The sequence below is a fragment of the Gigantopelta aegis genome, chromosome 12 (genome assembly GCF_016097555.1).
Source record: "Gigantopelta aegis isolate Gae_Host chromosome 12, Gae_host_genome, whole genome shotgun sequence".
NCBI classification, from domain to species: domain Eukaryota; kingdom Metazoa; phylum Mollusca; class Gastropoda; order Neomphalida; family Peltospiridae; genus Gigantopelta; species Gigantopelta aegis.
The window spans coordinates 29,312,129-29,337,058 of NC_054710.1; the positions used below are offsets into that span (position 1 = coordinate 29,312,129).

At 37.8% G+C, this 24,930-nt stretch overlaps 1 protein-coding gene across 2 annotated transcripts in view; it reads right to left on the bottom strand.

Moving 5' to 3' along the window:
• The window catches only part of LOC121386443 (glucose-6-phosphate exchanger SLC37A2-like), a 113,246-nt gene that overhangs the window by 31,473 nt on the left and 56,843 nt on the right, over positions 1-24,930 (bottom strand). The window contains exons 11-16 of one of the 2 annotated variants that reach the window (XM_041517343.1): positions 23,135-23,228; positions 21,805-21,867; positions 19,010-19,095; positions 16,169-16,217; positions 4,752-4,904; positions 2,707-2,804 (exon numbers count right to left, since the gene is read on the bottom strand). In XM_041517343.1, the coding sequence (XP_041373277.1) occupies positions 2,707-2,804; positions 4,752-4,904; positions 16,169-16,217; positions 19,010-19,095; positions 21,805-21,867; positions 23,135-23,228 (543 nt within the window). Of the gene's footprint in view, positions 1-2,483; positions 2,805-4,751; positions 4,905-16,168; positions 16,218-19,009; positions 19,096-21,804; positions 21,868-23,134; positions 23,229-24,930 lie in introns of those variants that run through there. The other variant, XM_041517341.1, reaches the window with a different exon arrangement.

Consider the following 24,930-nt stretch of genomic DNA (forward strand, 5'->3'; position numbering starts at 1 on the left):
CATGGGGTAAGGGGGTGTCAATATTAGGGCCTCCACAAGTCCACAATATTGGACTCAAGTACTCGAGGGTCAAACTGGATGATAATGAGACTAAGGATAAAGTAAAACAGCATTATGCATCTTAATTCCAGCAATGAACATGGATGCCAAATCATGACATTGTATTGCATTCCACACAGTCGAATTTTTGTTCCCCCCCCCCCCCCCCCCCCCACCCCCCATGTCTCATAGCCCTATAATGTAACCACTGGCAAGCATATTGCAAACTGACGTTAATTTTTTTTTTTAAATGAGATAAAGTAAAGTTTGTTTCATTTAATGACGCCACTAGAGCACATTGATTTTTTTTTTTTATCTTATCATCGGCTATTGGACGTCAAACATATGGTCATTCTAACACTGTTTTTTTAGAGGAAACCCACTGTCGCCACATAGGCTACTCTTTTACGACAGGCAGCAAGGGATCTTTTATTTGCGCTTCCCACAGGCAGGATAGCACAAACCATGGCCTTTGTTGAACCAGTTATGGATCACTGGTCGGTTGAAAGTGGTTTACACCTACCCAATGAGCCTTGCGGAGCACTCACTCAGGGTTTGCAGTCGGTATCTGGATTAAAACTCCCATGCCTCGACTGGGATCCGAACCCAGTACCTACCAGCCTGTAGACCAATGGCCTAACCACGCCGCCACCGTGGCCGTTTTTGTTTTTTTAAATGAGAGTGCTCCTCTTTGTATGGGTACTCGAGCCAGTACTCGAGCACTCATGGAGACCCTAGTCAATATCCCATTGCACATTTTTAAAGAAACATAAACAATTCATAAAAAATATGTCTTTTTTAATGTATAAGTGGAGAGTTGAGTGAGGTATGAAAACAAAGTACGGTTTAAACGATAATGAAAATGTTAATAATTGAATGGCCCGCAACAGAAGCAGGGTTTAAGCTGTCGTTTGCCATACTGCGATTTAAAGTTGAATTTGGGAAATATATAGAGGATACTCCCCGAGTGTCTTGTGATATCATAATTTATCAGCATGAGTTGATAAAAGTATGAAATTCGCGGCTTGCCGAGGATTTTTATACTGTTATCAACTCGTGCTGCTAAAGTATGTTATCACAAGACAAGAGGGGGTATTCTTTTTATCATCCATTATCATTCTTTTCATTTGCGACAACTGTAAACAATGTCAGTAATGTGGGTTGAATGTCACTATATTTGGCAGCGGTAGACTCATTAACTAGCAGAACAGCAGTGGCGTGTCACTAATGATGGGTTTAGCAATGAAACCTACACAGTGAAGTAACAAAAGAAGCGATATCTCCAAGGAGAATATCGCAGGAAATATCACAAATTATAGTGCCAGCAATAGGCCTATCTCCTACAAAAGCCCTTAATGGATGATAAATGTCATTTCCATGTTGGCATAAAGCTAATTCAAAAACCGTATGTCTTTTAGAATGTGTATAGCTATTTTTAAAAATAATTCTATTAATTCTGTTAAACCAAATTTTCTGTTCAAATTCGCCAAAATTATATTGATTTTTGGGTAAAACAATATTTATTGCTGTTCAAAAACAGAAGTAGTCTAGGGATTAGCCAACAGACATTAGTCTACATTAAGGTCTCTACTAACAGTTTCCAATATCAATATTTGACAAGCGATAAAATAAAAGGTAAAATATATAACTTTTTACAAATTTACAAACAAAGAGGGAGAATAGGAGGAAAAGGCAGGGCTCGAACTTAGCAGTGGTCTGGTGTAATAGCCAAAAATATAACCCCCACCAAACTATACCTGGGGTATAAACTGGACTAGCCCAGAATATACCTCTCTAGTCTGTATTTCAATGTCCAGAGGTGTTTTTTTCCATCATAATTTATATATTTTGGGCTAGAGAATATCGAAATATCTTCTAAAATGACTAATCTGTGATAGTTTTATTTTTTATGAAAGCAATAGTTGCTTTTCTTTTAAAGTGTTTAATATATTATTTATTTATTTATTTATTTTGTCTACAGGTTAGTAATAAAAAAAATGAAGGCTATGTTTAGGGGTATAAAACAGGCTAGCCCACTTTAACCCCGGGTATAGTTTGGCGGGGGGTACATTTTGGGCTGTTACACTGGGGTATTTTGGCTACCAATTTCTCACTCGGGCTACATGTAACAGATATCTAAACCAGGTAGTCCGCTGGGCTAATAGATATTTTTTGCACCTCCAGTTACTCTGCATCAACAAGATGCTTAAACACCTAAAAAGCCATCCTAAAACAATGTTTAAATAAAAATGAATTATTTAGCTTTTATGTCTCCTTTTTTAAAAGTTTATTAAAATTATGGGCTATCAATTTTACTGAGGGCTATTAGATTTCATAACCTGGAAGCCTGGTGGGCTACCACTGAAAAAGGTTATGGCCAAGGCCTGGGAAAATGTAAAGAGGATGTTATTATTTTACCACTATACATTAATTTTTGGCCTCCAGCTTAAACCCTACATAAATAGAAGTTAAAAAAATATATATATAAATCTGTCATCAATGAACCTGAGAATACACCCCATATAAGTAATAAACAAAAGTAATGAACAATGTCAGTAAAACGGAAACCATGGCAACAAGGATTCTGGGACTGGTGCGGTACATGCAGGGTTTGATATTGAGCGACAACATGGGTGCGTCTCGGCGGTAAGCGATGACCGTACTCACCAACAGAGCAGCCAGGTCGGCGGCGATCAACATCCAGAAAACATTGTTCCAACCCGTCGGGTAGATCAGCCCTGTGAACAGTGGACCCAGTGCAGCGCCTGCAGGAAATTACACAAAAAAACTAAATATAGAGTGCCATTTGGAGGAAATTACATAAAAACAAAAATATAGTGTCATTTGGAGGAAATAACACAAAAACAAAAATATAGTGTCATTTGGAGGAAATTATATAAAAACATAAATCTAGAGTGCCATTTGGAGGAAATTACACAAAAACAAAAATATAGTGTCATTTGGAGGAAATAACACAAAAACAAAAATATAGTGTCATTTGGAGGAAATTATATAATAACATAAATCTAGAGTGCCATTTGGAGGAAATTACACAAAAACAAAAATATAGAGTGCCATTTGGAGGAAATTACACAAAAACTAAAATATAGTGTCGCATTTGGAGGAAATTACACAAGAACAAAAATATAGAATGCCATTTGGAGGAAATTACACAAAAACTAAAATATACAGTGCCATTTGGAGGAAATTACACAAAAAACAAAAATATAGGGTGTCATTTGGAGGAAATTACACAAAAATCTAAAATATAGAATGCCATTTGGAGGAAATTACAGAAAAACAAAAATATAGAGTGCCATTTGGAGGAAATTACAGAAAAACTAAAATATAGTGTGCCATTTGGAGGAAATTACACAAGAACAAAAATATAGAGTGTCATTTGGAGGAAATTACACAAAACACAAAAATATAGGGTGTCATTTGGAGGAAATAACACAAAAAACTAAAATATAGAGTGCCATTTAGAGGAATTTACACAGAAACAAAAATATAGAGTGCCATTTGGAAGAAATTACACAAAAAAAACTAAAATATAGTGTGCCATTTGAAGGAAATTACACAAAAAACTAAAATATAAAGTGCAATTTGGAGGAGAGGAAATTACACAAAAACAAAAACATTGTGTGCCATTTAGAGGAAATTACATAAAAACAAAAATATAGTGACATTTTGAGCAAATTACACAAAAACTAAAAAATATAGTGTGCCATTTGAAGGAAATTACACAAAAACAAAAATATAGAGTGCCATTTGGAGGAAATTACATTAAAACAAAAATATAGAGTGCCATTCGGAGGAAATTGCACAAAAACTGAAATATAGTGTGCCATTTGGAGGAAATTACACAAAAAAAAAATATAGAGTGCCAATTGGGGGAAATTACACAAAATAAAAAATATAGAGTGCCAATTGGGGGAAATTACACAAAAACTAAAATATACATAGTGTGCCATTTGGAGGAAATTACACAAAAACTAAAATATAATTGGTATAATGTGAAAAATGTACATATTTTAGAGATTTATTGAATTAAAATGTAACAGAATCACAAGCTAAATAGCAGATGAGATAACCGTACAAACATTTGTGTCTTGAAAAAAGACCTGCGATGTTTTGGTGGTTTCAATAGGTGAATTTCTATTTCATCTGCTTGGTATAAAAATAACATGGCCTCTACAAATCCAAATTATTGGACTCGAGTACTCGAGGGTCAAACTCATACCAGACCCGAGTACCTGACACTTACACTAGATAATAATGAGACTACTAAGGAATAAAGTTAAGTAAATAAAGTAAATAATAATAAGGAATTAAAAGTAAAAGAGTATTATATATCTTAATTCCAGTGCTGAACATGGATGCCAAATCATGCCATTGTATTGCATTCCACACATTCTGATAGCCGTATAATGTTAACCGGTGACAAACATAGGACAAAATGACAAAATTTAAAAAAATAAATAAGAGCGTTTTTCCTTGCACGGAACTAGAGTCATGTGAACCGACTTGAGTCTTGTTAGACTCGTCCCATGCCCGAGTATACCCAAGTACTTGTGGAGACCCTACCTGCCCCTCCTCTACCTGCCACTCGCCCCTGCCGCCCCTGCCTGCTGCCATTACCTGCCACCCCTGCCTGCCACCCCTACCTGCCACCCACCCCTGCCTGCCGCCCCATTTCACTTTGATCTCACCTATACTACCGGTTCCATCTATGATGGCGGTGACCGTGGCCAGAGCTCGCGAGTTTCCCTGTAAACTTTTGTGTGTCCCGAGATCCGCACTGACCGCTGTCGTTATCAGTGCATATGGACCATTGACTAGAGAACCACACAACAGCAGAAGACCTGAAAGAGAAGAAACAACAACTAATTTTGTTTTCTTTGACACCACCACTATAGACATAAAAGTGTACGAGACTAGGGAGCGGGGGGGGGGGGGGGGGGAGACAACTGCCCCCACCCTCACCCCGCCTAGTGCTGGAGAAAAACTATATTCGGGCAAAATGCGCAATCCCGATACCTTTTTGTCACATATTTCCATCATTCTACCTTCAAAATTAGTTGTAGTCCACGATTCGATCGTTTACAACCCTATATATAGCTGTTTGGCAGTAATGGTAATATGAATAAATGTTGTTATCCAGATTCAGGCTTCTTTTTTTTTAATTCGGGCAAAAATTTGCCTGTCTCATTACAAAAATGGGAGCCTTTACCACGTGAGCGCTCCATTTCATTTCAAGTTATTTTCATGCTTATATCCAATTAAGGTTCAAGCACTATTCTGGACACACACCTCAGCTATCGATCTGGGCTGTCTATCCAGGACAGTGGGTTAGTGGTTAGTGGTTAGTTGTTAGTAAAAAAAGAAAAGAGTGTGTAGTGGTCTTACTCCTACCCACTGAGTTGATAAAACACGCTCTGAGTGGGACCCGGTACAGGGCTTTGAACCCAGTACCTAGCTACCAGCCTTATGTCTGATGGCTTAACCACTGCACCACCGAGGCCGCTTAGAAGGAAGGAAATGTTTTATTTAACGATGCACTCAACACATTTTATCTACAGTTATATGGCATCAGGCATATGGTTAAGGGCCACACAGATATTGAGAGAGGAAACCCGCTGTCGCCACTTCATGGGCTACTCTTTTCGATTAGCAGCAAGGGATTTTTTATATGCACCATCCCACAAACAAGATAGTACATACCACGGTCTTTGTCACACATTAAGAAATAGCCCAACGAGTCCACCGACGGGAATCGATCCTAGACCGACCACGCATCAAGCGAGCGCTTCACCACGAGGCCGGTTAGAGTGCTCCATTTGAACCTAACTCCCCCAAGGAAGACAATCCACCAAGTTCCCTCGCATGCTCTTCTAGTTCTTGGATCAGGCTGAGCATGTCTGTTTGAGTGTTTGAGCCCCCCAACCCCTACTCTTCTACTCCCTCCCCAAACCTCCTCCTGTCACCTTGCAAAACAAAACTGGCCCAAGTTAGACATGTGTCCAAAGTCCGTTTTGTTTAATGACATCACTATTGGATGTCAAACATTTGGTAATTCTGACATAGTCTTAGAAATGAAACCCTCTACATTTTCCAATTTAAAAAGTTTGGTTTGTTTAATGACACCACTGGAGCACATTGATTTATTCATCATCGGCTATTGGATGTCAAACACATGGTCATTGTGACAGTCATAGAGAGGAAACCCGCTAAAAAAAATTCATTAGTAGTGAGGGATATTTTATATGCACCATCCCACAGACAGGATAGCACATACCACAGCCTTTCATATACCAGTTGTGGTGCACTGGCTGGAACGAGAAATAACCTAATGGGCCCACCGACGGGGATCGATCCTAGACCGACCGCGCATCAAGCGAGCGCTTTACCACTAGGCTACGTTCCGCCTCGTTTTCCGATTTAGACAGGATCCTGTGTTTAGAGTGTTCCATTGTAGAAAATTCAGGACCATGAAAGAGTGGTTGCGGGGTAAAATGTAAGTAACATGTTCTATTGGAATCGGCCATTTTCATCTTATTTGGTGATTAGTTTTGTGAAACTTACTTTTGGTGCTAGGTCACTGGGTTATCAAATATTTTTAAGCACAAGAAACTCTCATGACATCTGTTCGAACAGCAGGTGGTAGGACTTATATGTAACTGTGAAAAACATGAAACACACTTCTCTGGCATTAATTGGTTACCGTAACGATGTCCTGCAGTCAAGTCAAAATGTTATTTATTTGATACAGGTTCATGACATGCCAATGACTGACATTTCGGGGTTTTTTTTAAATCACACTGTCCCCTTTCCTTTTATTCTTTTGAAAGTTTGTTTTGCTTAACAACACCACTAGAGCACAATGATTTATTCATCATCGGCTATTGGATGTCGTTGGTAATTTTAACCTGTAGTCTTAGAGAGGAAACCCGTTATATTTTTTCATTAGTAGTAAGGGATATTTTATATGCACCATCCCACAGACAGGATAGCACTTACTCATATACCACTATACCAGTTTCGTGCATGGTCCGTAACCTAATGGGCCTGGGGATCGATGGATAGCCATCAAGGGGCTTTACCACGGGACTCGAAAAATTTAGACAGGACAATTTTGAGTGTTCCATTTACATCCAGGAAATTAAATAGTGGTTGCGGGGTAAAATGTTTAACATTTTGATTGGCCATTCTCATATAATTAATATTAAAATTGTACTATTAAATTTGGTCGCTAGATCAGATGGGTGGTCAAAATTGAAATTAGACAAGAAACTCTCCCGACTCTGCTTTGGAAAGGGGGGGGGGGGGGGTGTAGACTGTGAAAAAATGGGCAGACTTTCTGGCATTAATAGCAATTAGTAAAAATGTTAATAGAAGTTTTTTTTTAAAGTTAAAAAAAAGTTACAAGCCAGAAATAAAAAGAATTGACTTTCGGTCGAATATTTATATAATTTGGAGCATTTTATTCTTTTGAAAGTTTGTTTTGCTTAAAACACCATAGAGAAAGATTTAGAGATCATCGGACTATTTAATAATATTGGTAATTTTAACCTGTAGTCTTAGAGAGGAAATCCGTTATATTTTTTCATTAGTAGTAAGGGATATTTTATATGCACCATCCCACAGACAGGATAGCACTTACCATGGCCTTTGATATACCAGTCATGGTGCCCTGGCTGGAACAAGTGATAGCCCAATGGGCCCACTAATGGGAATCGATCCAAGACAGACAAGCGAGCACTTGACCACTGGGCTACGTCCAGCTCACCATCATTCCTTTTAATTCCTCCTATCTTTCAATTTTCTTCTCTCTCTCTCTCTCTCTCTCCAACTGCAACAGGTGTTTTGTCTTTAATCCCAGCCTCGGTGATGTCATCGTTAAGCCATCAGATATAAGGCTGGTAGGTACTGGGTTCTCAGCCCGGTACCGGCTCCCACCCAGAGCAAGTTTTAACAACTCAATGGGTAGGTGTAAGACCACTACACCTTCTTCTCTATCACTACCCACTAACAACTAACACCGGCCTCGGTGTTATTGTGGTTAAGACATCAGACATAAGGCTGGTAGGTACTGGGTTCGCAGCCCGGTACTGGCTCCCACCCAGAGCAAGTTTTAATGACTCAATGAGTATAGGTGTAAGGCCACTACACCTTCTTCTCTCTCACTAACAACTAATAACTAATTACCCACTGTCCTGGACAGACAGCCAAGGTAGCTGAGGTGTGCCCAGGACAGCCTGCTTGAAACTTAATTGGATATAAGCACGAAAATAAGTTGAAATGAAATGAAACGCAATAGAGAGAGAGAGAGAGAGAGAGAGAGAGAGAGAGAGAGAGAGAGAGAGAGAGAGAGAGAGAGAGAGAGAGAGAGAGAGAGAGAGAGAGAGAGAGAGAGAGAGAGAGAGAGAGAGACAGAGAGAGAGAGAGAGAGAGAGTGAACAAGAGAGTTAATGAGAGAGAGATTGCAATTCGGAGTCGGCCTTTCCTTTTAATTTGTATTCGTCCTTATATCCAAATGAGGTTCAGGCAAATTGGTTCGTTTTAAAAGTTAATTGGCTATACATACATGTATGTAGTTAGTTCAATACATTAAAATGTATTAATACTATACAAGGGAAAATATAGGACTTCACAATCAGTTCGTTTTAACTGGTAGTTTGTTGTAACTGTGTTCATTCTAAAATAACTTTACTGTAATAGATTTTGCAACAAATAAACACAAAATTACAAACCAAACTTTATCCTTTCAACCATTGGTAAGAAACTTATATACAAGATTTGTGGGAAGTTTTTAGTGGTGTAAAAAATGATATACGGTAAGCCAAAATGTACTAATAAAATATGAAATTGGAATAAAAAAACAAAACAGAAATAACTTGTTATTTTTGTGAAGAACATACAAACTTTAATCGTGATTACATGTATTTCAAATGGAAAACTCTTTATCAAGTACAGATTAAGTCAAACTTCAATTTTAAAAGAAGAAGGAAATGTTTTATTTAACGACGCACTCAACACAGTTTATTTATTGTTATATGGCATTGGACATATGGTTAAGGACCACACAGATATTGAGAGAGGAAACCCACTGTCGCCACTTCATGGGCTACTCTTTTCAATTAGCAGCAAGTTATCTTTTATATGCACCATCCCAAAGACAGGGTAGTACATACCACAGCCTTTGATGTACCAGTCTTGGTGCACTGGCTGAGGCCAATGGGCCTACCGACATGGATCGATTCCAAACCAACTGCGCATCAAGCAAGCGCTGTACCACTGGGCTACGTCCCGCCCCTTGGGTACAGATTAAGTCAAACTTCAATTTTAAGGTATTTAAATTGTCTGCAAAATAGGAGAAAATAGCACCGCGTCCGAGCTGTGTAAAAAAATACATTGTCCTGTGATGTACACTCCACATTTTTTCAAATACATGTATGTGGTTTTATTACCCACATAGTTCAAGATATTCCGGGAAATATAACCAGTATGACCCATATGTGTCATAATGATTTCACGTGCACATCGAACGACGTCATTTTGGGAAGCGATGTCATAACTTAATGTGGCTTCACTAGTGTAAACGCTTATAAAAAATGACGTCGGAAAATGACGTCATTTTGTCATCTCTTTTTAGTTATGTTTCAAACATTTGGACATGGTCCTAGCTTGTTATTCATAAAAATAATATTTTGGATAATGTGGATAATAAAGAAATTATTACACTTGCGTGTGAATCATACTGATTTTACGAAACTCGTGTCAGGATTTATGTATTTCGCTCACTCTCACTCGAGCAATATAAGAATCCCGACACTCATTTCGTAAAAACAGTACGACACACAAACTTGTGTAATAATCTCTATGATATTCTGGTAGAATAAATACATGAAAAATTAGCACAGTTTTGGTGCTAGAAATATTTGTAGCATATGCCTTTTGGACTCACTCTAGCTTTCTTTTTTTCAAATTAGCCAAAAAACTTGAAAACCACAAGAAATTATTTTGGGGTGTAACAGAAAGTCAGTGTAAAGAAATTTGGTTGAAAGATATTTTTTGGCCAGAAAACCAGACTATAGCAGGTCAAACTGACCAGGTTTCATGTTTTGCCACCCTCCTACTTTTCTGCAGAACCCTTTTTTATTTTTAATTAGCAGCTTACCGTTACATAAGACTTCGTAAGATGCTTACTAAATGTATTTAGCCTACCATTCTCATTATCTTAAAGGGTCAGACCCTAGTTTCAACCCGTGAAAATCAAGACTAAGTTTAGTTAATCTACAAACCTGTAACACATTTGGATAAAGTAACAATTGAGTGAAACATGAGTCTGTGACTTTGAAATGGTGAAATACCCTCTAAAAATAGACTAAAACTCAACTCCATAATTGTTACTTCTCAGACGCATTTTCATTTTTTTAAATATGATAACTGTATTTTGTGATATTAAAAACACCAGGATGACCAAAAACACTTTCAATGTACGGAAATCGATAATCTAAACAATAAAATAAAGTAAAGTATGATTTCAGTTATCAAAAATGGCTATAATAGTAAAAAATGTGTCTTACTGTACATCTACAAATCTACTTGTCCATCAATATTTTTACTTGTCCAGATAAGTTGTTAGTTTTATTCAAGAACAACGACAATGTGTTTGATTGCTCAAAATGAAACAGCATTATACATGTTTACTTGTCCACTGGACAACCACTAAGGTCTGTTTTGCTTGTCCCAGCAGTTTGTCACTTGCCAGGACAAATGGATAAGTGTTTATTATACATGTTTACTTGTCCACTGGACAACCACTAAGGTCTGTTTTGCTTGTCCCAGCAGATTGTCACTTGCCAGGACAAATAGATAAGTGTTTATTATACATGTTTACTTGTCCACTGGACAACCATTAAGGTACATTTTGCTTGTCCCAGCAGATTGTCACTTGTCAGGACAAATGGATAAGTGTTTATTATACATGTTTACTTGTCCACTGGACAACCACTAAGGTCTGTTTTGCTTGTCCCAGCAGATTGTCACTTGTCAGGACAAATAGATAAGTGTTTATTATACATGTTTACTTGTCCAGTGGACAGCCATTAAGGTACATTTTGCTTGTCCCAGCAGATTGTCACTTGCCAGGACAAATAGATAAGTGTTTATTATACATGTTTACTTGTCCACTGGACAACCACTAAGGTACATTTTGCTTGTCCCAGTAGATTGTCACTTGCCAGGACAAATGGATAAGTGTTTATTATACATGTTTACTTGTCCACTGGACAGCCATTAAGGTTCGTTTTGCTTGTCCCAGCAGATTGTCACTTGCCAGGACAAATGGATAAGTGTTTATTATACATGTTTACTTGTCCACTGGACAGCCATTAAGGTTCGTTTTGCTTGTCCCAGTAGATTGTCACTTGCCAGGACAAATAGATAAGTGTTTATTATACATGTTTACTTGTCCACTGGACAGCCATTAAGGTTCGTTTTGCTTGTCCCAGCAGATTGTCAGTTGTCAGGACAAATGGATAAGTGTTTATTATACATGTTTACTTGTCCACTGGACAACCACTAAGGTACATTTTGCTTGTCCCAGCAGATTGTCACTTGTCAGGACAAATAGATAAGTGTTTATTATACATGTTTACTTGTCCACTGGACAGCCATTAAGGTACATTTTGCTTGTCCCAGCAGTTTGTCACTTGCCAGGACAAATGGATAAGTGTTTATTATACATGTTTACTTGTCCACTGGACAGCCATTAAGGTACATTTTGCTTGTCCCAGCAAATTGTCACTTGCCAGGACAAATAGATAAGTGTTTATTATACATGTTTACTTGTCCACTGGACAACCACTAAGGTTCGTTTTGCTTGTCCCAGCAGATTGTCACTTGCCAAGACAAATGGATAAGTGTTTATTATACATGTTTACTTGTCCACTGGACAGCCATTAAGGTACATTTTGCTTGTCCCAGCAGATTGTCACTTGCCAGGACAAATAGATAAGTGTTTATTATACATGTTTACTTGTCCACTGGACAGCCATTAAGGTACATTTTGCTTGTCCCAGCAGATTGTCACTTGCCAGGACAAATGGATAAGTGTTTATTATACATGTTTACTTGTCCACTGGACAGCCATTAAGGTTCGTTTTGCTTGTCCCAGCAGATTGTCACTTGCCAGGACAAATGGATAAGTGTTTATTATACATGTTTACTTGTCCACTGGACAGCCATTAAGGTACATTTTGCTTGTCCCAGCAGATTGTCACTTGCCAGGACAAATAGATAAGTGTTTATTATACATGTTTACTTGTCCACTGGACAACCACTAAGGTTCGTTTTGCTTGTCCAAGCAGATTGTCAGTTGCCAGGACAAATAGATAAGTGTTTATTATACATGTTTACTTGTCCACTGGACAACCACTAAGGTTCGTTTTGCTTGTCCAAGCAGATTGTCACTTGCCAGGACAAATAGATAAGTGTTTATTATACATGTTTACTTGTCCACTGGACAGCCATTAAGGTACATTTTGCTTGTCCCAGCAGATTGTCAGTTGCCAGGACAAATGGGTAAGTGTTTATTATACATGTTTACTTGTCCACTGGACAACCACTAAGGTTCGTTTTGCTTGTCCAAGCAGATTGTCACTTGCCAGGACAAATAGATAAGTGTTTATTATACATGTTTACTTGTCCACTGGACAACCACTAAGGTTCGTTTTGCTTGTCCCAGCAGTTTGTCACTTGCCAGGACAAATGGATAAGTGTTTATTATACATGTTTACTTGTCCACTGGACAGCCATTAAGGTTCGTTTTGCTTGTCCCAGCAGATTGTCACTTCCCAGGACAAATGGATAAGTGTTTATTATACATGTTTACTTGTCCACTTGTCCACTGGACAACCAGTAAGGTTCGTTTTGCTTGTCCCAGCAGTTTGTCACTTGCCAGGACAAATGGATAAGTGTTTATTATACATGTTTACTTGTCCACTGGACAGCCATTAAGGTTCGTTTTGCTTGTCCCAGCAGATTGTCACTTGCCAGGACAAATAGATAAGTGTTTATTATACATGTTTACTTGTCCACTGGACAACCACTAAGGTTTGTTTTGCTTGTCTCAGCAGATTGTCACTTGCCAGGACAAATGGATAAGTGTTTATTATACATGTTTACTTGTCCACTGGACAGCCATTAAGGTACATTTTGCTTGTCCAAGCAGATTGTCAGTTGCCAGGACAAATAGATAAGTGTTTATTATACATGTTTACTTGTCCACTGGACAGCCATTAAGGTACATTTTGCTTGTCCCAGCAGATTGTCACTTGCCAGGACAAATAGATAAGTGTTTATTATACATGTTTACTTGTCCACTGGACAACCACTAAGGTTCGTTTTGCTTGTCCAAGCAGATTGTCACTTGCCAGGACAAATAGATAAGTGTTTATTATACATGTTTACTTGTCCACTGGACAACCACTAAGGTTCGTTTTGCTTGTCCAAGCAGATTGTCACTTGCCAGGACAAATGGATAAGTGTTTATTATACATGTTTACTTGTCCACTGGACAACCACTAAGGTTCGTTTTGCTTGTCCAAGCAGATTGTCAGTTGCCAGGACAAATAGATAAGTGTTTATTATACATGTTTACTTGTCCACTGGACAACCACTAAGGTTCGTTTTGCTTGTCCAAGCAGATTGTCACTTGCCAGGACAAATAGATAAGTGTTTATTATACATGTTTACTTGTCCACAGGACAACCACTAAGGTTCGTTTTGCTTGTCCAAGCAGATTGTCACTTGCCAGGACAAATAGATAAGTGTTTATTATACATGTTTACTTGTCCACTGGACAACCAGTAAGGTTCGTTTTGCTTGTCCCAGCAGATTGTCACTTGCCAGGACAAATGGATAAGTGTTTATTATACATGTTTACTTGTCCACTGGACAACCACTAAGGTTCGTTTTGCTTGTCCAAGCAGATTGTCACTTGCCAGGACAAATAGATAAGTGTTTATTATACATGTTTACTTGTCCACTGGACAGCCATTAAGGTTCGTTTTGCTTGTCCCAGCAGATTGTCACTTGCCAGGACAAATAGATAAGTGTTTATTATACATGTTTACTTGTCCACTGGACAGCCATTAAGGTACATTTTACTTGTCCCAGCAGATTGTCACTTGCCAGGACAAATGGATAAGTGCTTATTTCAAACACTGCCCACTCCAAATGTTTGTTTGTTTTCAAAAATTAATCCAGTAGTCAAAAAGTTAATAAGAAGATGTTAAAGAGACAGATGCTAATTTCAACATGTAAAAAATAACACTAAATTTAGTTAATCTACAAACCTGTAAAACATTTGAATAAAGTTACAGTTGAGTGAAACATAAGTCTGTGACTTTGAAATGGTAAAAATACCCTCTAAAAAAAGATTAAAGTCGACTCCATAACTGTTACTTCTCAGATGCACGTGTGTTTTTAAAAATATGAAAAATTAATTTTCTGATATTAAAAACACCAGGATGACCAAAAACACTTTGAATATATGGAAATGAATCATCTAAACAATAAAATCTAAAAAATTTCCGATTTCATTTATCAAAACATGGCTCTAATTGTAAAAAAAAATATGTTGTAGTGTTTAAAACGTAGGGTATGTCCCTTTAATAAGAAGGTGTTAGGACTATGCTCTGTAACAGTGAACAACATGCAGGGACATCTGCTGTGTGGCTGAATTTAGGACCTGAAGGTATTATAAACATGACCATATATGCGTATTATAAACATGACCATATATGCGTATTATAAACATGACCATATATGCGTATTATAAACATGACCATATATGCGTATTATAAACATGACCATATATGCGTATTATAAACATGACCATATATGCGTATTATAAACATGACCATATATGCGTATTATAAACATGACCATATATGCGTATTATAAACATGACCATATATACGTATTATAAACATGACCATATATGTGAAAAACAAAATCAAATTTAAAGTTATTTGTGTTTCTAGAAACACCGACTTAGTTCACCATCTTTATCCCCAGATGTTAAGAGTTAATTCTTGCCAGTTTGGCAATGTGGGGATAGACAATAATACATGAGTGGCTGTTAGAAAGAAATGTTTTATTTAACGACGCACTCAACACATTTTATTTATGGTTATATGGCGGCAGACATATGGTTAAGGACCACACAGATTTTGAGAGGAAACCCTCTGTCACCACTACATGGGCTACTCTTTCCGATTAGCAGCAAGGGATCTTTTATTTGCGCTTCCCACAGGCAGGATAGCACAAATCATGGCCTTTGTTGAACCAGTTATGGATCACTGGTCGGTGCAAGTGGTTTACACCTACCCATTGAGCTTTGCGGAGCACTCACTCATGGTTTGGAGTCGGTATCTGGATTGAAAATCCCATGCCTCGACTGGGATCCGAACCCAGTACCTACCAGCCTGTAGACCGATGGCCTAACCACTATGCCACCAAGGCCGGTGAGTGGCTGTTAGATACCATTTATCTCACAAGTTGTTTTAAAATGTATCTAACGAGCAAAAGCGAGTTTGATACATTTTTAAACAACGAGTTGTGAGATAAATGGTATCTAATGGACACAAATGTATTATTCTATTTCTTACCTATCCTCAAAAACCAGGTTTTAAGTAAATTTTAACATCTTTTTCAAATAAAAGTTATTTACAGCAGTTGCACTTGTAGCGAACTTACACGTCACAGACACATGTCACGTTAACTATACGTCATAGTGTAATCTATTTTCACTGTGTTGTTTTTCATTGGCTGCATGGTACTGATGGCCTGGTCATCACCTAGGAGCAGCCAGTCATATGTCTTGAAATTGTTAACACACGTATGTGTGTAAACAGGGTATGTGTAACCAAAAATAATGTATGGTGTTCTCACCAACGGGTGTGTAAGAAAATTATTTATTCACCAGCTGACAATTCCATTTGTTTTCGGTGAATTGCCAACTGGCGTACATGAGCCTGTCCTTTAAAACACAAGTCGCCAAATTTCTAACAATGTTTTAGAAATGTTGACATTAACATTTTTATTCTTTTCAACTTACCTGCATTCTGTGCATAACTCACACTTCCATACAAATCATAAACATACATCTGAAAGAAGAATGAAAATGAAAGTGAAAGTACAAAACACATAAAGGCAATTCCAGAACTAATAACATCACTGCAAATATGCATGGGCCCAACAAATTTTTGTATCTCCTAGATTCAAGGGCCACAACTCTGTCAAAAATGGGTATATCGCCATGAAAATCAAACTTGATCTGTAACAGTACTTCATAAAGCTATACACATTTCATTTCATTTCAACTTATTTCCGTGCTTATATCCAATTAAGGTTCAAGTACGCTGTCCTGGGCACACACCTCTGCTACCTGGGCTGTCTGTCCAGGACAGTGGGTTAGTTGTTAATTGTTAGTGAGAGAGAAAAAAGGAAGGAAATGTTTTATTTAACGACGCATTCAACACATTTTATTTATGGCGTCAGACATATGGTTAAGGACCACACAGATTTTGAGAGGAAACCCGCTGTTGCCACTTCATGGGCTACTCTTTCCGATTATCAGCAAGGGATCTTTTATTTGCGCTTCCCACAGGCAGGATAGCACAAACCATGGCCTTTGTTGAACCAGTTATGGATCACTGGTCGGTGCAAGTGGTTTACACCTACCCAATGAGCCATGCAGAGCACTCACTCAGGGTTTGGAGTCGGTATCTGGATTAAAAATCCCATGTCTCGACTGGGATCCGAACCCAGTACCTACCAGCCTGTAGACCGATGGCCTAACCTCGACGCCACCGATGCCGGTCAGGCAAATAGAGACAGACAGGCAGGCAAATAGAGACAGACAGGCAGGCAAATAGAGACAGACATACCGATCGAAAAAAGAGCAATCTTCTGCAGTGACTGCCATATTAGGGATGGTGCATATAAAAGATCCGTTGCTAATAATGGAAAAATGTAGCGGGTTTCCTCTCTGACATCTAATAGTCGATGATTAATAAATCAATGTGCTTTTAATTTTAGTCCTATTAACAAGTTTACCACTAATAATCATGAAAGAAATATTAATTTAATCACTGTCATTTTGAAGTTTAACTAGGAAGCGTGGTTAACTTTCGACGTCACACATCCGTCTGATGTCAGGCGTAAGTGTATCCGACAAATCTGGCTAGCTCTGCCACTCGCCAAATTTGCCAATGGCGAGTTTCAAAAACATTTGGCAAAATTTATTTTAATTTGGCGAAATAATTTTATTAAATAATTGATATTTTGATAGGATATAGCTGGATTTATGCAATTTTTGAAGTTTATTTGATAATTTGGCGTAATTTTCTTTTGACCCAGAGCTAGCCATGCCTAATTTCCGCCCCCCTGATAACACGCAAACATTTTGAAAGTAAAACCGATAATTAAATATAACACAGAGTTAATAGTAAGTAAACAAGTAAATAAACATAGCAATATGGTTTTATTTTGACATTGGTTACAGTCAATTTGCCAGATTACTACAAAAGCAACACACGTCACCCGCCCGTTCTGCAAATTACTGGTAACTTGGAATATCTCAGCTGATTACGAATAGAAATAGGCCGAAGTGTTCCGAATATTTCGACAGACAGTACGACTTCCGCTTACATACATCCAATGAGAACAGTTGATACATGTTATAATAAGGAAAAAACTACTGTTTCCCCAAAATGATATCAGTTAACAGTATAAAATTTTCACCCTGCAAATTTGTTACGGGGAGCGTTTTTTCATGCCGCGACATATGTTATACGGGCGTGGGTTTGATTGCACCCGTCAAATGGCAGTCACTGATTCTGTATGTACTTTCCCAGACAGAACAATACATATGTACAGTACTACAAGTACTATGGCCACAGGATAAAAATACCCAGAGTCCTTTTGATAATTCTGATAGTCTTAGAGAAAATCTGCAAAAAATTTTACATTAGCAGCAAGGGATTTTGTATACACTCTCCCACAGACAGGACTGCACATACCACAGCCTTTGATATACCCGTCATGTGCCACTGGTTGTCACAGGAAAAAATACCCCAAGTCCATTTGATAATTCTGACATGTAGTCTTAGAAGAAACCTGTTACATTTTTACATTAGCAGCAAGGGATTTTTTATACACAATCTGCCACAGACAGGACTGCACATACCACAGCCTTTGATATACCTGTCATGTGACACTGGTCTACCCTGAGTCTATTGATAATTTTAACATGTAGTCTTAGGTTGAAACCTGCAAGGATCTTTTATATGCACCATCCCATAGACAGGACTGCACACATCACAGCCTTTGATATACCAGTTTTAGGGGCACTGGTTGTTACAAGCAAACAACAAAAAACAACCCAAGTCCATTGAGGGAGTTTGATCCTGCGACATATCACACTTCAGGCTGGAACTCTGCCCATGTCCTCTGTGACAGAGAAAGAAAGAAAGAAGTGTTTTATTTAACGATGCACTCAACACATTTTATTTACGGTTATATGGCGTCAGACATATGGTTAAGGACCACACAGATTTTGAGAGGAAACCCGCTGTCGCCACTATATGGACTACTCTTCCGATTAGCAGCAAGGGATCTTTTATTTGCGCTTCCCACAGGCAGGATAGCACAAACCATGGCCTTTGTTGAACCAGTTATGGATCACTGGTCGGTGAAAGTGGTTTACACCTACCCATTGAGCCTTGCGGAGCACTCACTCAGGGTTTGGAGTCGGTATCTGGATTAAAAATCCCATGCCTCGACTGGGATCCGAACCCAGTACCTACCAGCCTGTAGACCGATGGCCTACCACGACGCCACCAAGGCCGGTTCTCTGTGACAGAGATGACGGTGTTAAATATCCGAGGTTACTCACCATCGGGGCGGCTAGTAATAGCATCACCATACACGTGGAAGCTCTGGCACCTGTTCTGTCTGATATCACACCCGCTACAATACCTCCTGAAATCAGAAAACAAATTTATCATTGGAGTAACGACACCATACACATTAAATTTCTGTTTTGTCACACCCACTACAATACCTCCTGAAATCAGAAAACAAATTAAACATTGGAGTAATTACGCCATACACATCAAATTTCTGTTTTGTCTGATATCACATCCACTACAATACCTCCTGAAATCAGAAAACAAATTCATCACTGCCACGCTACACCAAACACATCACAGTTCTGTTTTGTCCAATATCACACCCACTATAATACCACCTAAAATCAGAAAACAAATTAATCATTGGAGTAAACTACACCATCAGGGTTTCTGCCAGAGGATAAAATGGGTATGGTGCCATACCCAAATATTTTGCAGATAAGTTGACCTTTTGATAAAATTAATGACTCTTATCATTAATGTACGATTTTCTTAACCCTAACCCTAAACCAAACACATTTTCCTTCTGGCATAGACCCCAAGACGCCCTATCACATTCAGCACACACAACTGTAAATATTAAATTTCGTTGTGCCATACCAAAAAAACTTTTTTCTGGCAGAAACACTGACTATACACATTAAAGTTCTGTTTTGTTCGATATCACACTCACTACAATACCTCCTGAAATCAGAAAACAAATTCACCATAGTAGTAACTATATCGTCCAGAAAACTACTGTGGGACAGCAAGAAAGACGGACAAGAAACCTTAATCCCCTCCAGTTGTATCAGCAGGCAATGTTTCTGCCAGAAAGACATTTTTTTGTATGGTGCTATGGAATTGTATGCAACCACAGTCAACAGAAAGAAATGTCTGTGAAACTATATGTGGGACAGACGGACAGACAGATGGACGGATGGATGGACAGACAGACGGATAGACAGATAGATGGAATGACGGATGGCCGGACAGACAGACATACAAGACAAAAACAAAACTTATAGTCCCCTGCAACTGGAGGACTAAAAAAATGTCTGTGAAACTATATGTGGGACAGATGGTCAGACGGACGGATGGATGGATGGACAGACAGACAGTCAAGACAGAAACAAAAGCTATAGTTCCCTGTAGTTGGGACGAGTAGGGGACTAACCAGCTACACACGACTGGTATATAAAAAGCTGTGGTATGTGCTGTCATCAGACCTGTCAACCCTCCCGGATTCCGCGGGAGTCTCCTGGTATTTGATCAAATCTCCTCACCCCTGTGCAGGAGACAGTTTCTCCTGTTAAATGACATTTTTGTAAGCATAAAAAAAAAATCGATCCTCTTTTTTCAAAACATAAGGGAAGTAACTCTGCCTTTTTTTTTCTCATTCGGAAAATGTTGACTACTTTCGGTTTCTGAGAATGTAGCAGGCCGAATTGTCCCGACTGTTTAACCTTTGCCGAAGTGAGAATTGTGGGATAGCCTATTTATATTGTTAAAAAAGCACATGGAGTTTATAAAATGGCGTGTTATTATAATGTTTGTTGTCATCGTAATGGCTACGAAGCGTGTTGCCGCTAATTCAACAGGCTGTGTATTGACATTCAGTGTTGCCATATAATAAAAAAAAAACTATCCAATTTAGTTCTAATAACACCTCTGAATTGTAAAATGTCTTCCCACTGGATTACATAATGCAACTATGACGAATCTGAACTGCCAGACTCCGAGTTGACAGCGATACACACGATGCATTTTAAAATCACATGTCACAGCAAGACAACGAAAAGACCAATTAGCTGTATAAACATACTTTGTGTCAGTTAATTTTGTATGTTTGTGCAGTAAAATGTTGGTTATAAGGGTACACTTCAAGAAATTATTTTTGTACAATTAAAAAATGTTGTGTTTGACATTGACATAAAGTTACTCACGGAAATGGGTATAATTCCGGTATATTTCACACGATGTCCGTAATGAGGTTTTACTTATGATTAATGAAAATACAATGTTTATTGCATCATTATGATTTTAAATAAGTACCATGCCACCGTTCCTCATTATAGTAAAAACTGAATATTAATTTATAAGATTTATATAAATTTGTCTTTGGTACTTAGGTACACTAACCACAAATGATAATGTAACGCAACCTGTAAGGCTGTAAGTGTAATACCGTAAATGTACTATTTAAATTTAAAAAGAAATGCCAAGATCTAAGGTTAAGAAGTATATATGACATTATGTAGTATTCATATAACTTATTGTAATAATGTTTTTTTTTAATATTGCTATTTTGGGTTAAATTGTGTGAATTTAAAAAATCTCCTGCTTTTTGACAAAATCTCCTGCTTTTTCAACACACACCTCCTGCTTTCTCTTGACTAAAGGTTGACAGGTCTGGCTGTCATGTCTGCTGGATGATGCACATCATAGATCCCTTGCTACTAACTGAAATATGTAGCGGGTTCTCTCACTAAGACTATACGTCAAAATCACCAAACGGTTGACATCCACTAGTCGATGATGAATAAATTAATGTGCTTTAGTGGTGTCGTTAAACAAAATAAAAAAATAGATAGATAGATAGATAGATAGATAGATAGATATAGATAGATAGATATAGATAGACAGATAGATAGATAGATAGATATAGATAAATAGATAGATAGATAGATAGATAGATAGATAGATACATAGATACATAGATAGATAAATAAATAAATAAAGAGAAAACAAAAAACCCAACAACAGTGAAGTGAAATTGTTTTTAAATATTTGAACCGACCTGCTATTCCACCAATGTCAAAGAATGTAGAGAGATCAGCAGCTGTTTTAGCCGTGTATTCAGCTGAAAGAAACAAAACACACAAACATTCAGGCAAACCTTAATCAGAGCTTCACCGGCCTTGGTGGTGTCGTGGTTAGGACATCAGACATAAGGCTGGTAGGTACAGGGTTCGCAGCTGGTTACCAGCAAGTTTTAATGACTCAGTGGGTAGGTGTAAGAACACTACACCCTCTTCTCTCTCACTAATTGCTAACAAACTAACAACTAACCCTGTGTCCTAGACAGACAGCCCAGATAGCTGAGGTGTGTGCCCAGGACAGTGTGCTTAATTGGATATAAGCACGAAAATAAGTTGAATATTTTTATTTTTTTAACTTTATTACCCCAGATCACTGGCAATATCAAGGTTGGGGTACCTTGAATCACCATGTTACAATGTACAATAATAATAAAATTATAACATATTTCATATATACATGTATGCACATATAGATACATACACACATACATACATATATATATATATATATATCTATACATGTATACATACACATACACATACATTGTACATACATATATACCTACACATATCTTTTTATATTTTTTTAATGAGAGCTTCTAGTTTATGGTAGCCCCACACCCATGGCTAATGATATTCAATGTTTGGCTAGTAAATAACTACTATTGCCATGCCCAACGGCTAGTGAAAAAAAGTTGTCAAATGCTGCATTTAAGTCTATTTTGTATTTATGAATATCCCCCCCCCCCCCCCCCCCCCCCCCCAAATCTAAAGGTTTTAAGCTCTGTCTCCCTCTTTAGGTGACATATCCAATTATTACTATCAGTAAAATGTTATTAAATTAAAGTAAAGTAGGACTAGTGAATCGTGTTTAGTAAATTCAAAAAATTACTGATCCCATGGCGATTGGATTTAATAAAAATTCCAGAAGCTCTGCCTTAATTCTTTTTTTTGGGGTTGGTATTATGGTAAAATTGGCAAATATCTCAAAGATCTATCAACTACCAAATAAAACTAAAGTTAGAGTACAATTTTAGAAGATTTCAGACTCAAAACCACCTAATATTAGGGGCACATAATTATGTTATAATGATTTGTCTGTTTTGTTTTTTATTACGGACCCTCAAATTACTTCCGGTTGTCCATTTGGGTGCTAAGAACTACGTTGCTCAATCTACAACTGGAGACCACAGCAAGGGTGCACTTAATGAAATTAATACTATTGGCCACACTGTGTTTCAAGAGCAGTACAAGTTGAACTGTATGAGAATGACCCCATCAAAAACTAAGTCAAGTATCGGTACTTACGTCGTCTGGCAGAGATATATTTTGGCAACCAAAACAGGAATGTATAGCTGACTAGTTTGGCAAAAAATAGACACAGCGCAAATTCTAAAACACCCTGCAAAAAAACCAAAAACAACATTAATGTAATTAGGGATACTTGAATTGTCTATTTAGGCTAATAAATATTAAAATACTGGATGTTAAACATTTTGTAATTCTGACATATAGTCTAAGAGGAAACCAGCTATATTTTTCCATTAGGAGCAAAGTATATTTTAAATGCATCATCCCACAGACAGGATAACACATACCGTGTGTTCATTCATTCACCGACATACTCACTGACACACTCACCGACACATTCACTGATACTCACTGACTGAACGACTGACTGACTGACTGACTGACTGACTGACTGACTGACTGACTGACTGACTGACTGACTGACTGACTGACTGACTGACTGACTCAATGACTATAGTTGTAGAGTCTTGCTCATCATAACCACCAAAACACATGCCCTTCCCTGTGCTACCAGTTTAGCATTATACAATGGTTAAAGGGACATTCCCGAGTTTGCTACATTGTAAGATGTTTCCGACTAATAAAATAGTTCTACGATTAAACTTACATATTAAATATATTTTTTTGCTTAGAATATCAGTGTCTGTATATTCAATGTCTTTTTGGTCATCTTAATATTTGTAAGAAGCCCAAACTGGAGTTTGTCTTAAAATAATTTCGTACGTACGAAAAAATAGTTTTTAGGAAATAAAATGAAATTTAACCTACTACAAATATTAGGACGATCAGAAACACATTTAATATACAGCCACTAATATTTTATTCAGAAAAATATATTTGATATGTAATTACAATCGTTAAAAAGTCTCTGTTAGTCGATATTATATTAAAAAGTGCTGCAAACTCAGGAATGTCCCTTTAAAACAATGCCATGGGGCAGGATGTAGCCCAGTGGTAAAGTGCTGCAAACTCAGGAATGTCCCTTTAAAACAATGCCTAGGGGCAGGACGTAGCCCAGTGGTAAAGTGCTCGCTTAGTGTGCGGTCGGTTTAGGGTCGATCTCCTTCGGTAGGCCAATTGGGAAATTTGTCGTTCCAACCAGTGCACTACGACTGGTATATCAAAGGTTGTGGTATGTGTTATTCTTACTGATCCCTTGCTACTAATGGAAAAATGTAGCGGGTTTCCTCTCTAAGACTATATGTCGAAATTACCTAATGTTCGACATCCAATAGCTGATGGTTAATAAATCAATGTGCTCTAATGGTATGGTTAAACAAAACAAACTTTTTTCAGTCTTTTTCTCACTATTAAAGCCATTTTTGACAACTGAAATTACTCTATTGTAACTTTATCCAGATACATTACAGTATACCATTCCACAAGATAAAACCAGATACATCCTGCTACTGTTCTTACTGAAATCATTAATTAATATTTTTAATTAACCTATTTATGTATTTTCAACTATTTTGTGTGTATGTTGTGAGTGTATTGTCAGTTTTATTTAAATCTAGTGTATGTATTGTGTACTCTGCAGATAAAGTATTGTTTTGTCTTGTATCCGAGATGACAGCTGCGTAATCTGTGTTATTAGACTGGTCATTTTTTCAATATATAATGGAAGGGAGAGAACTCTTTTCACATTTTTTACAATTTGGATACACATCAACAACCAGCCTCAGTGGAGCAGTGGTTAAGCCATCGGACTACAGACTGGTGGATACAGGGTTCGCAGCCTGGTACCGGCTCCCACCCAGAGCGAGTTTTAATAATGGGTAGGTGTAAGACAA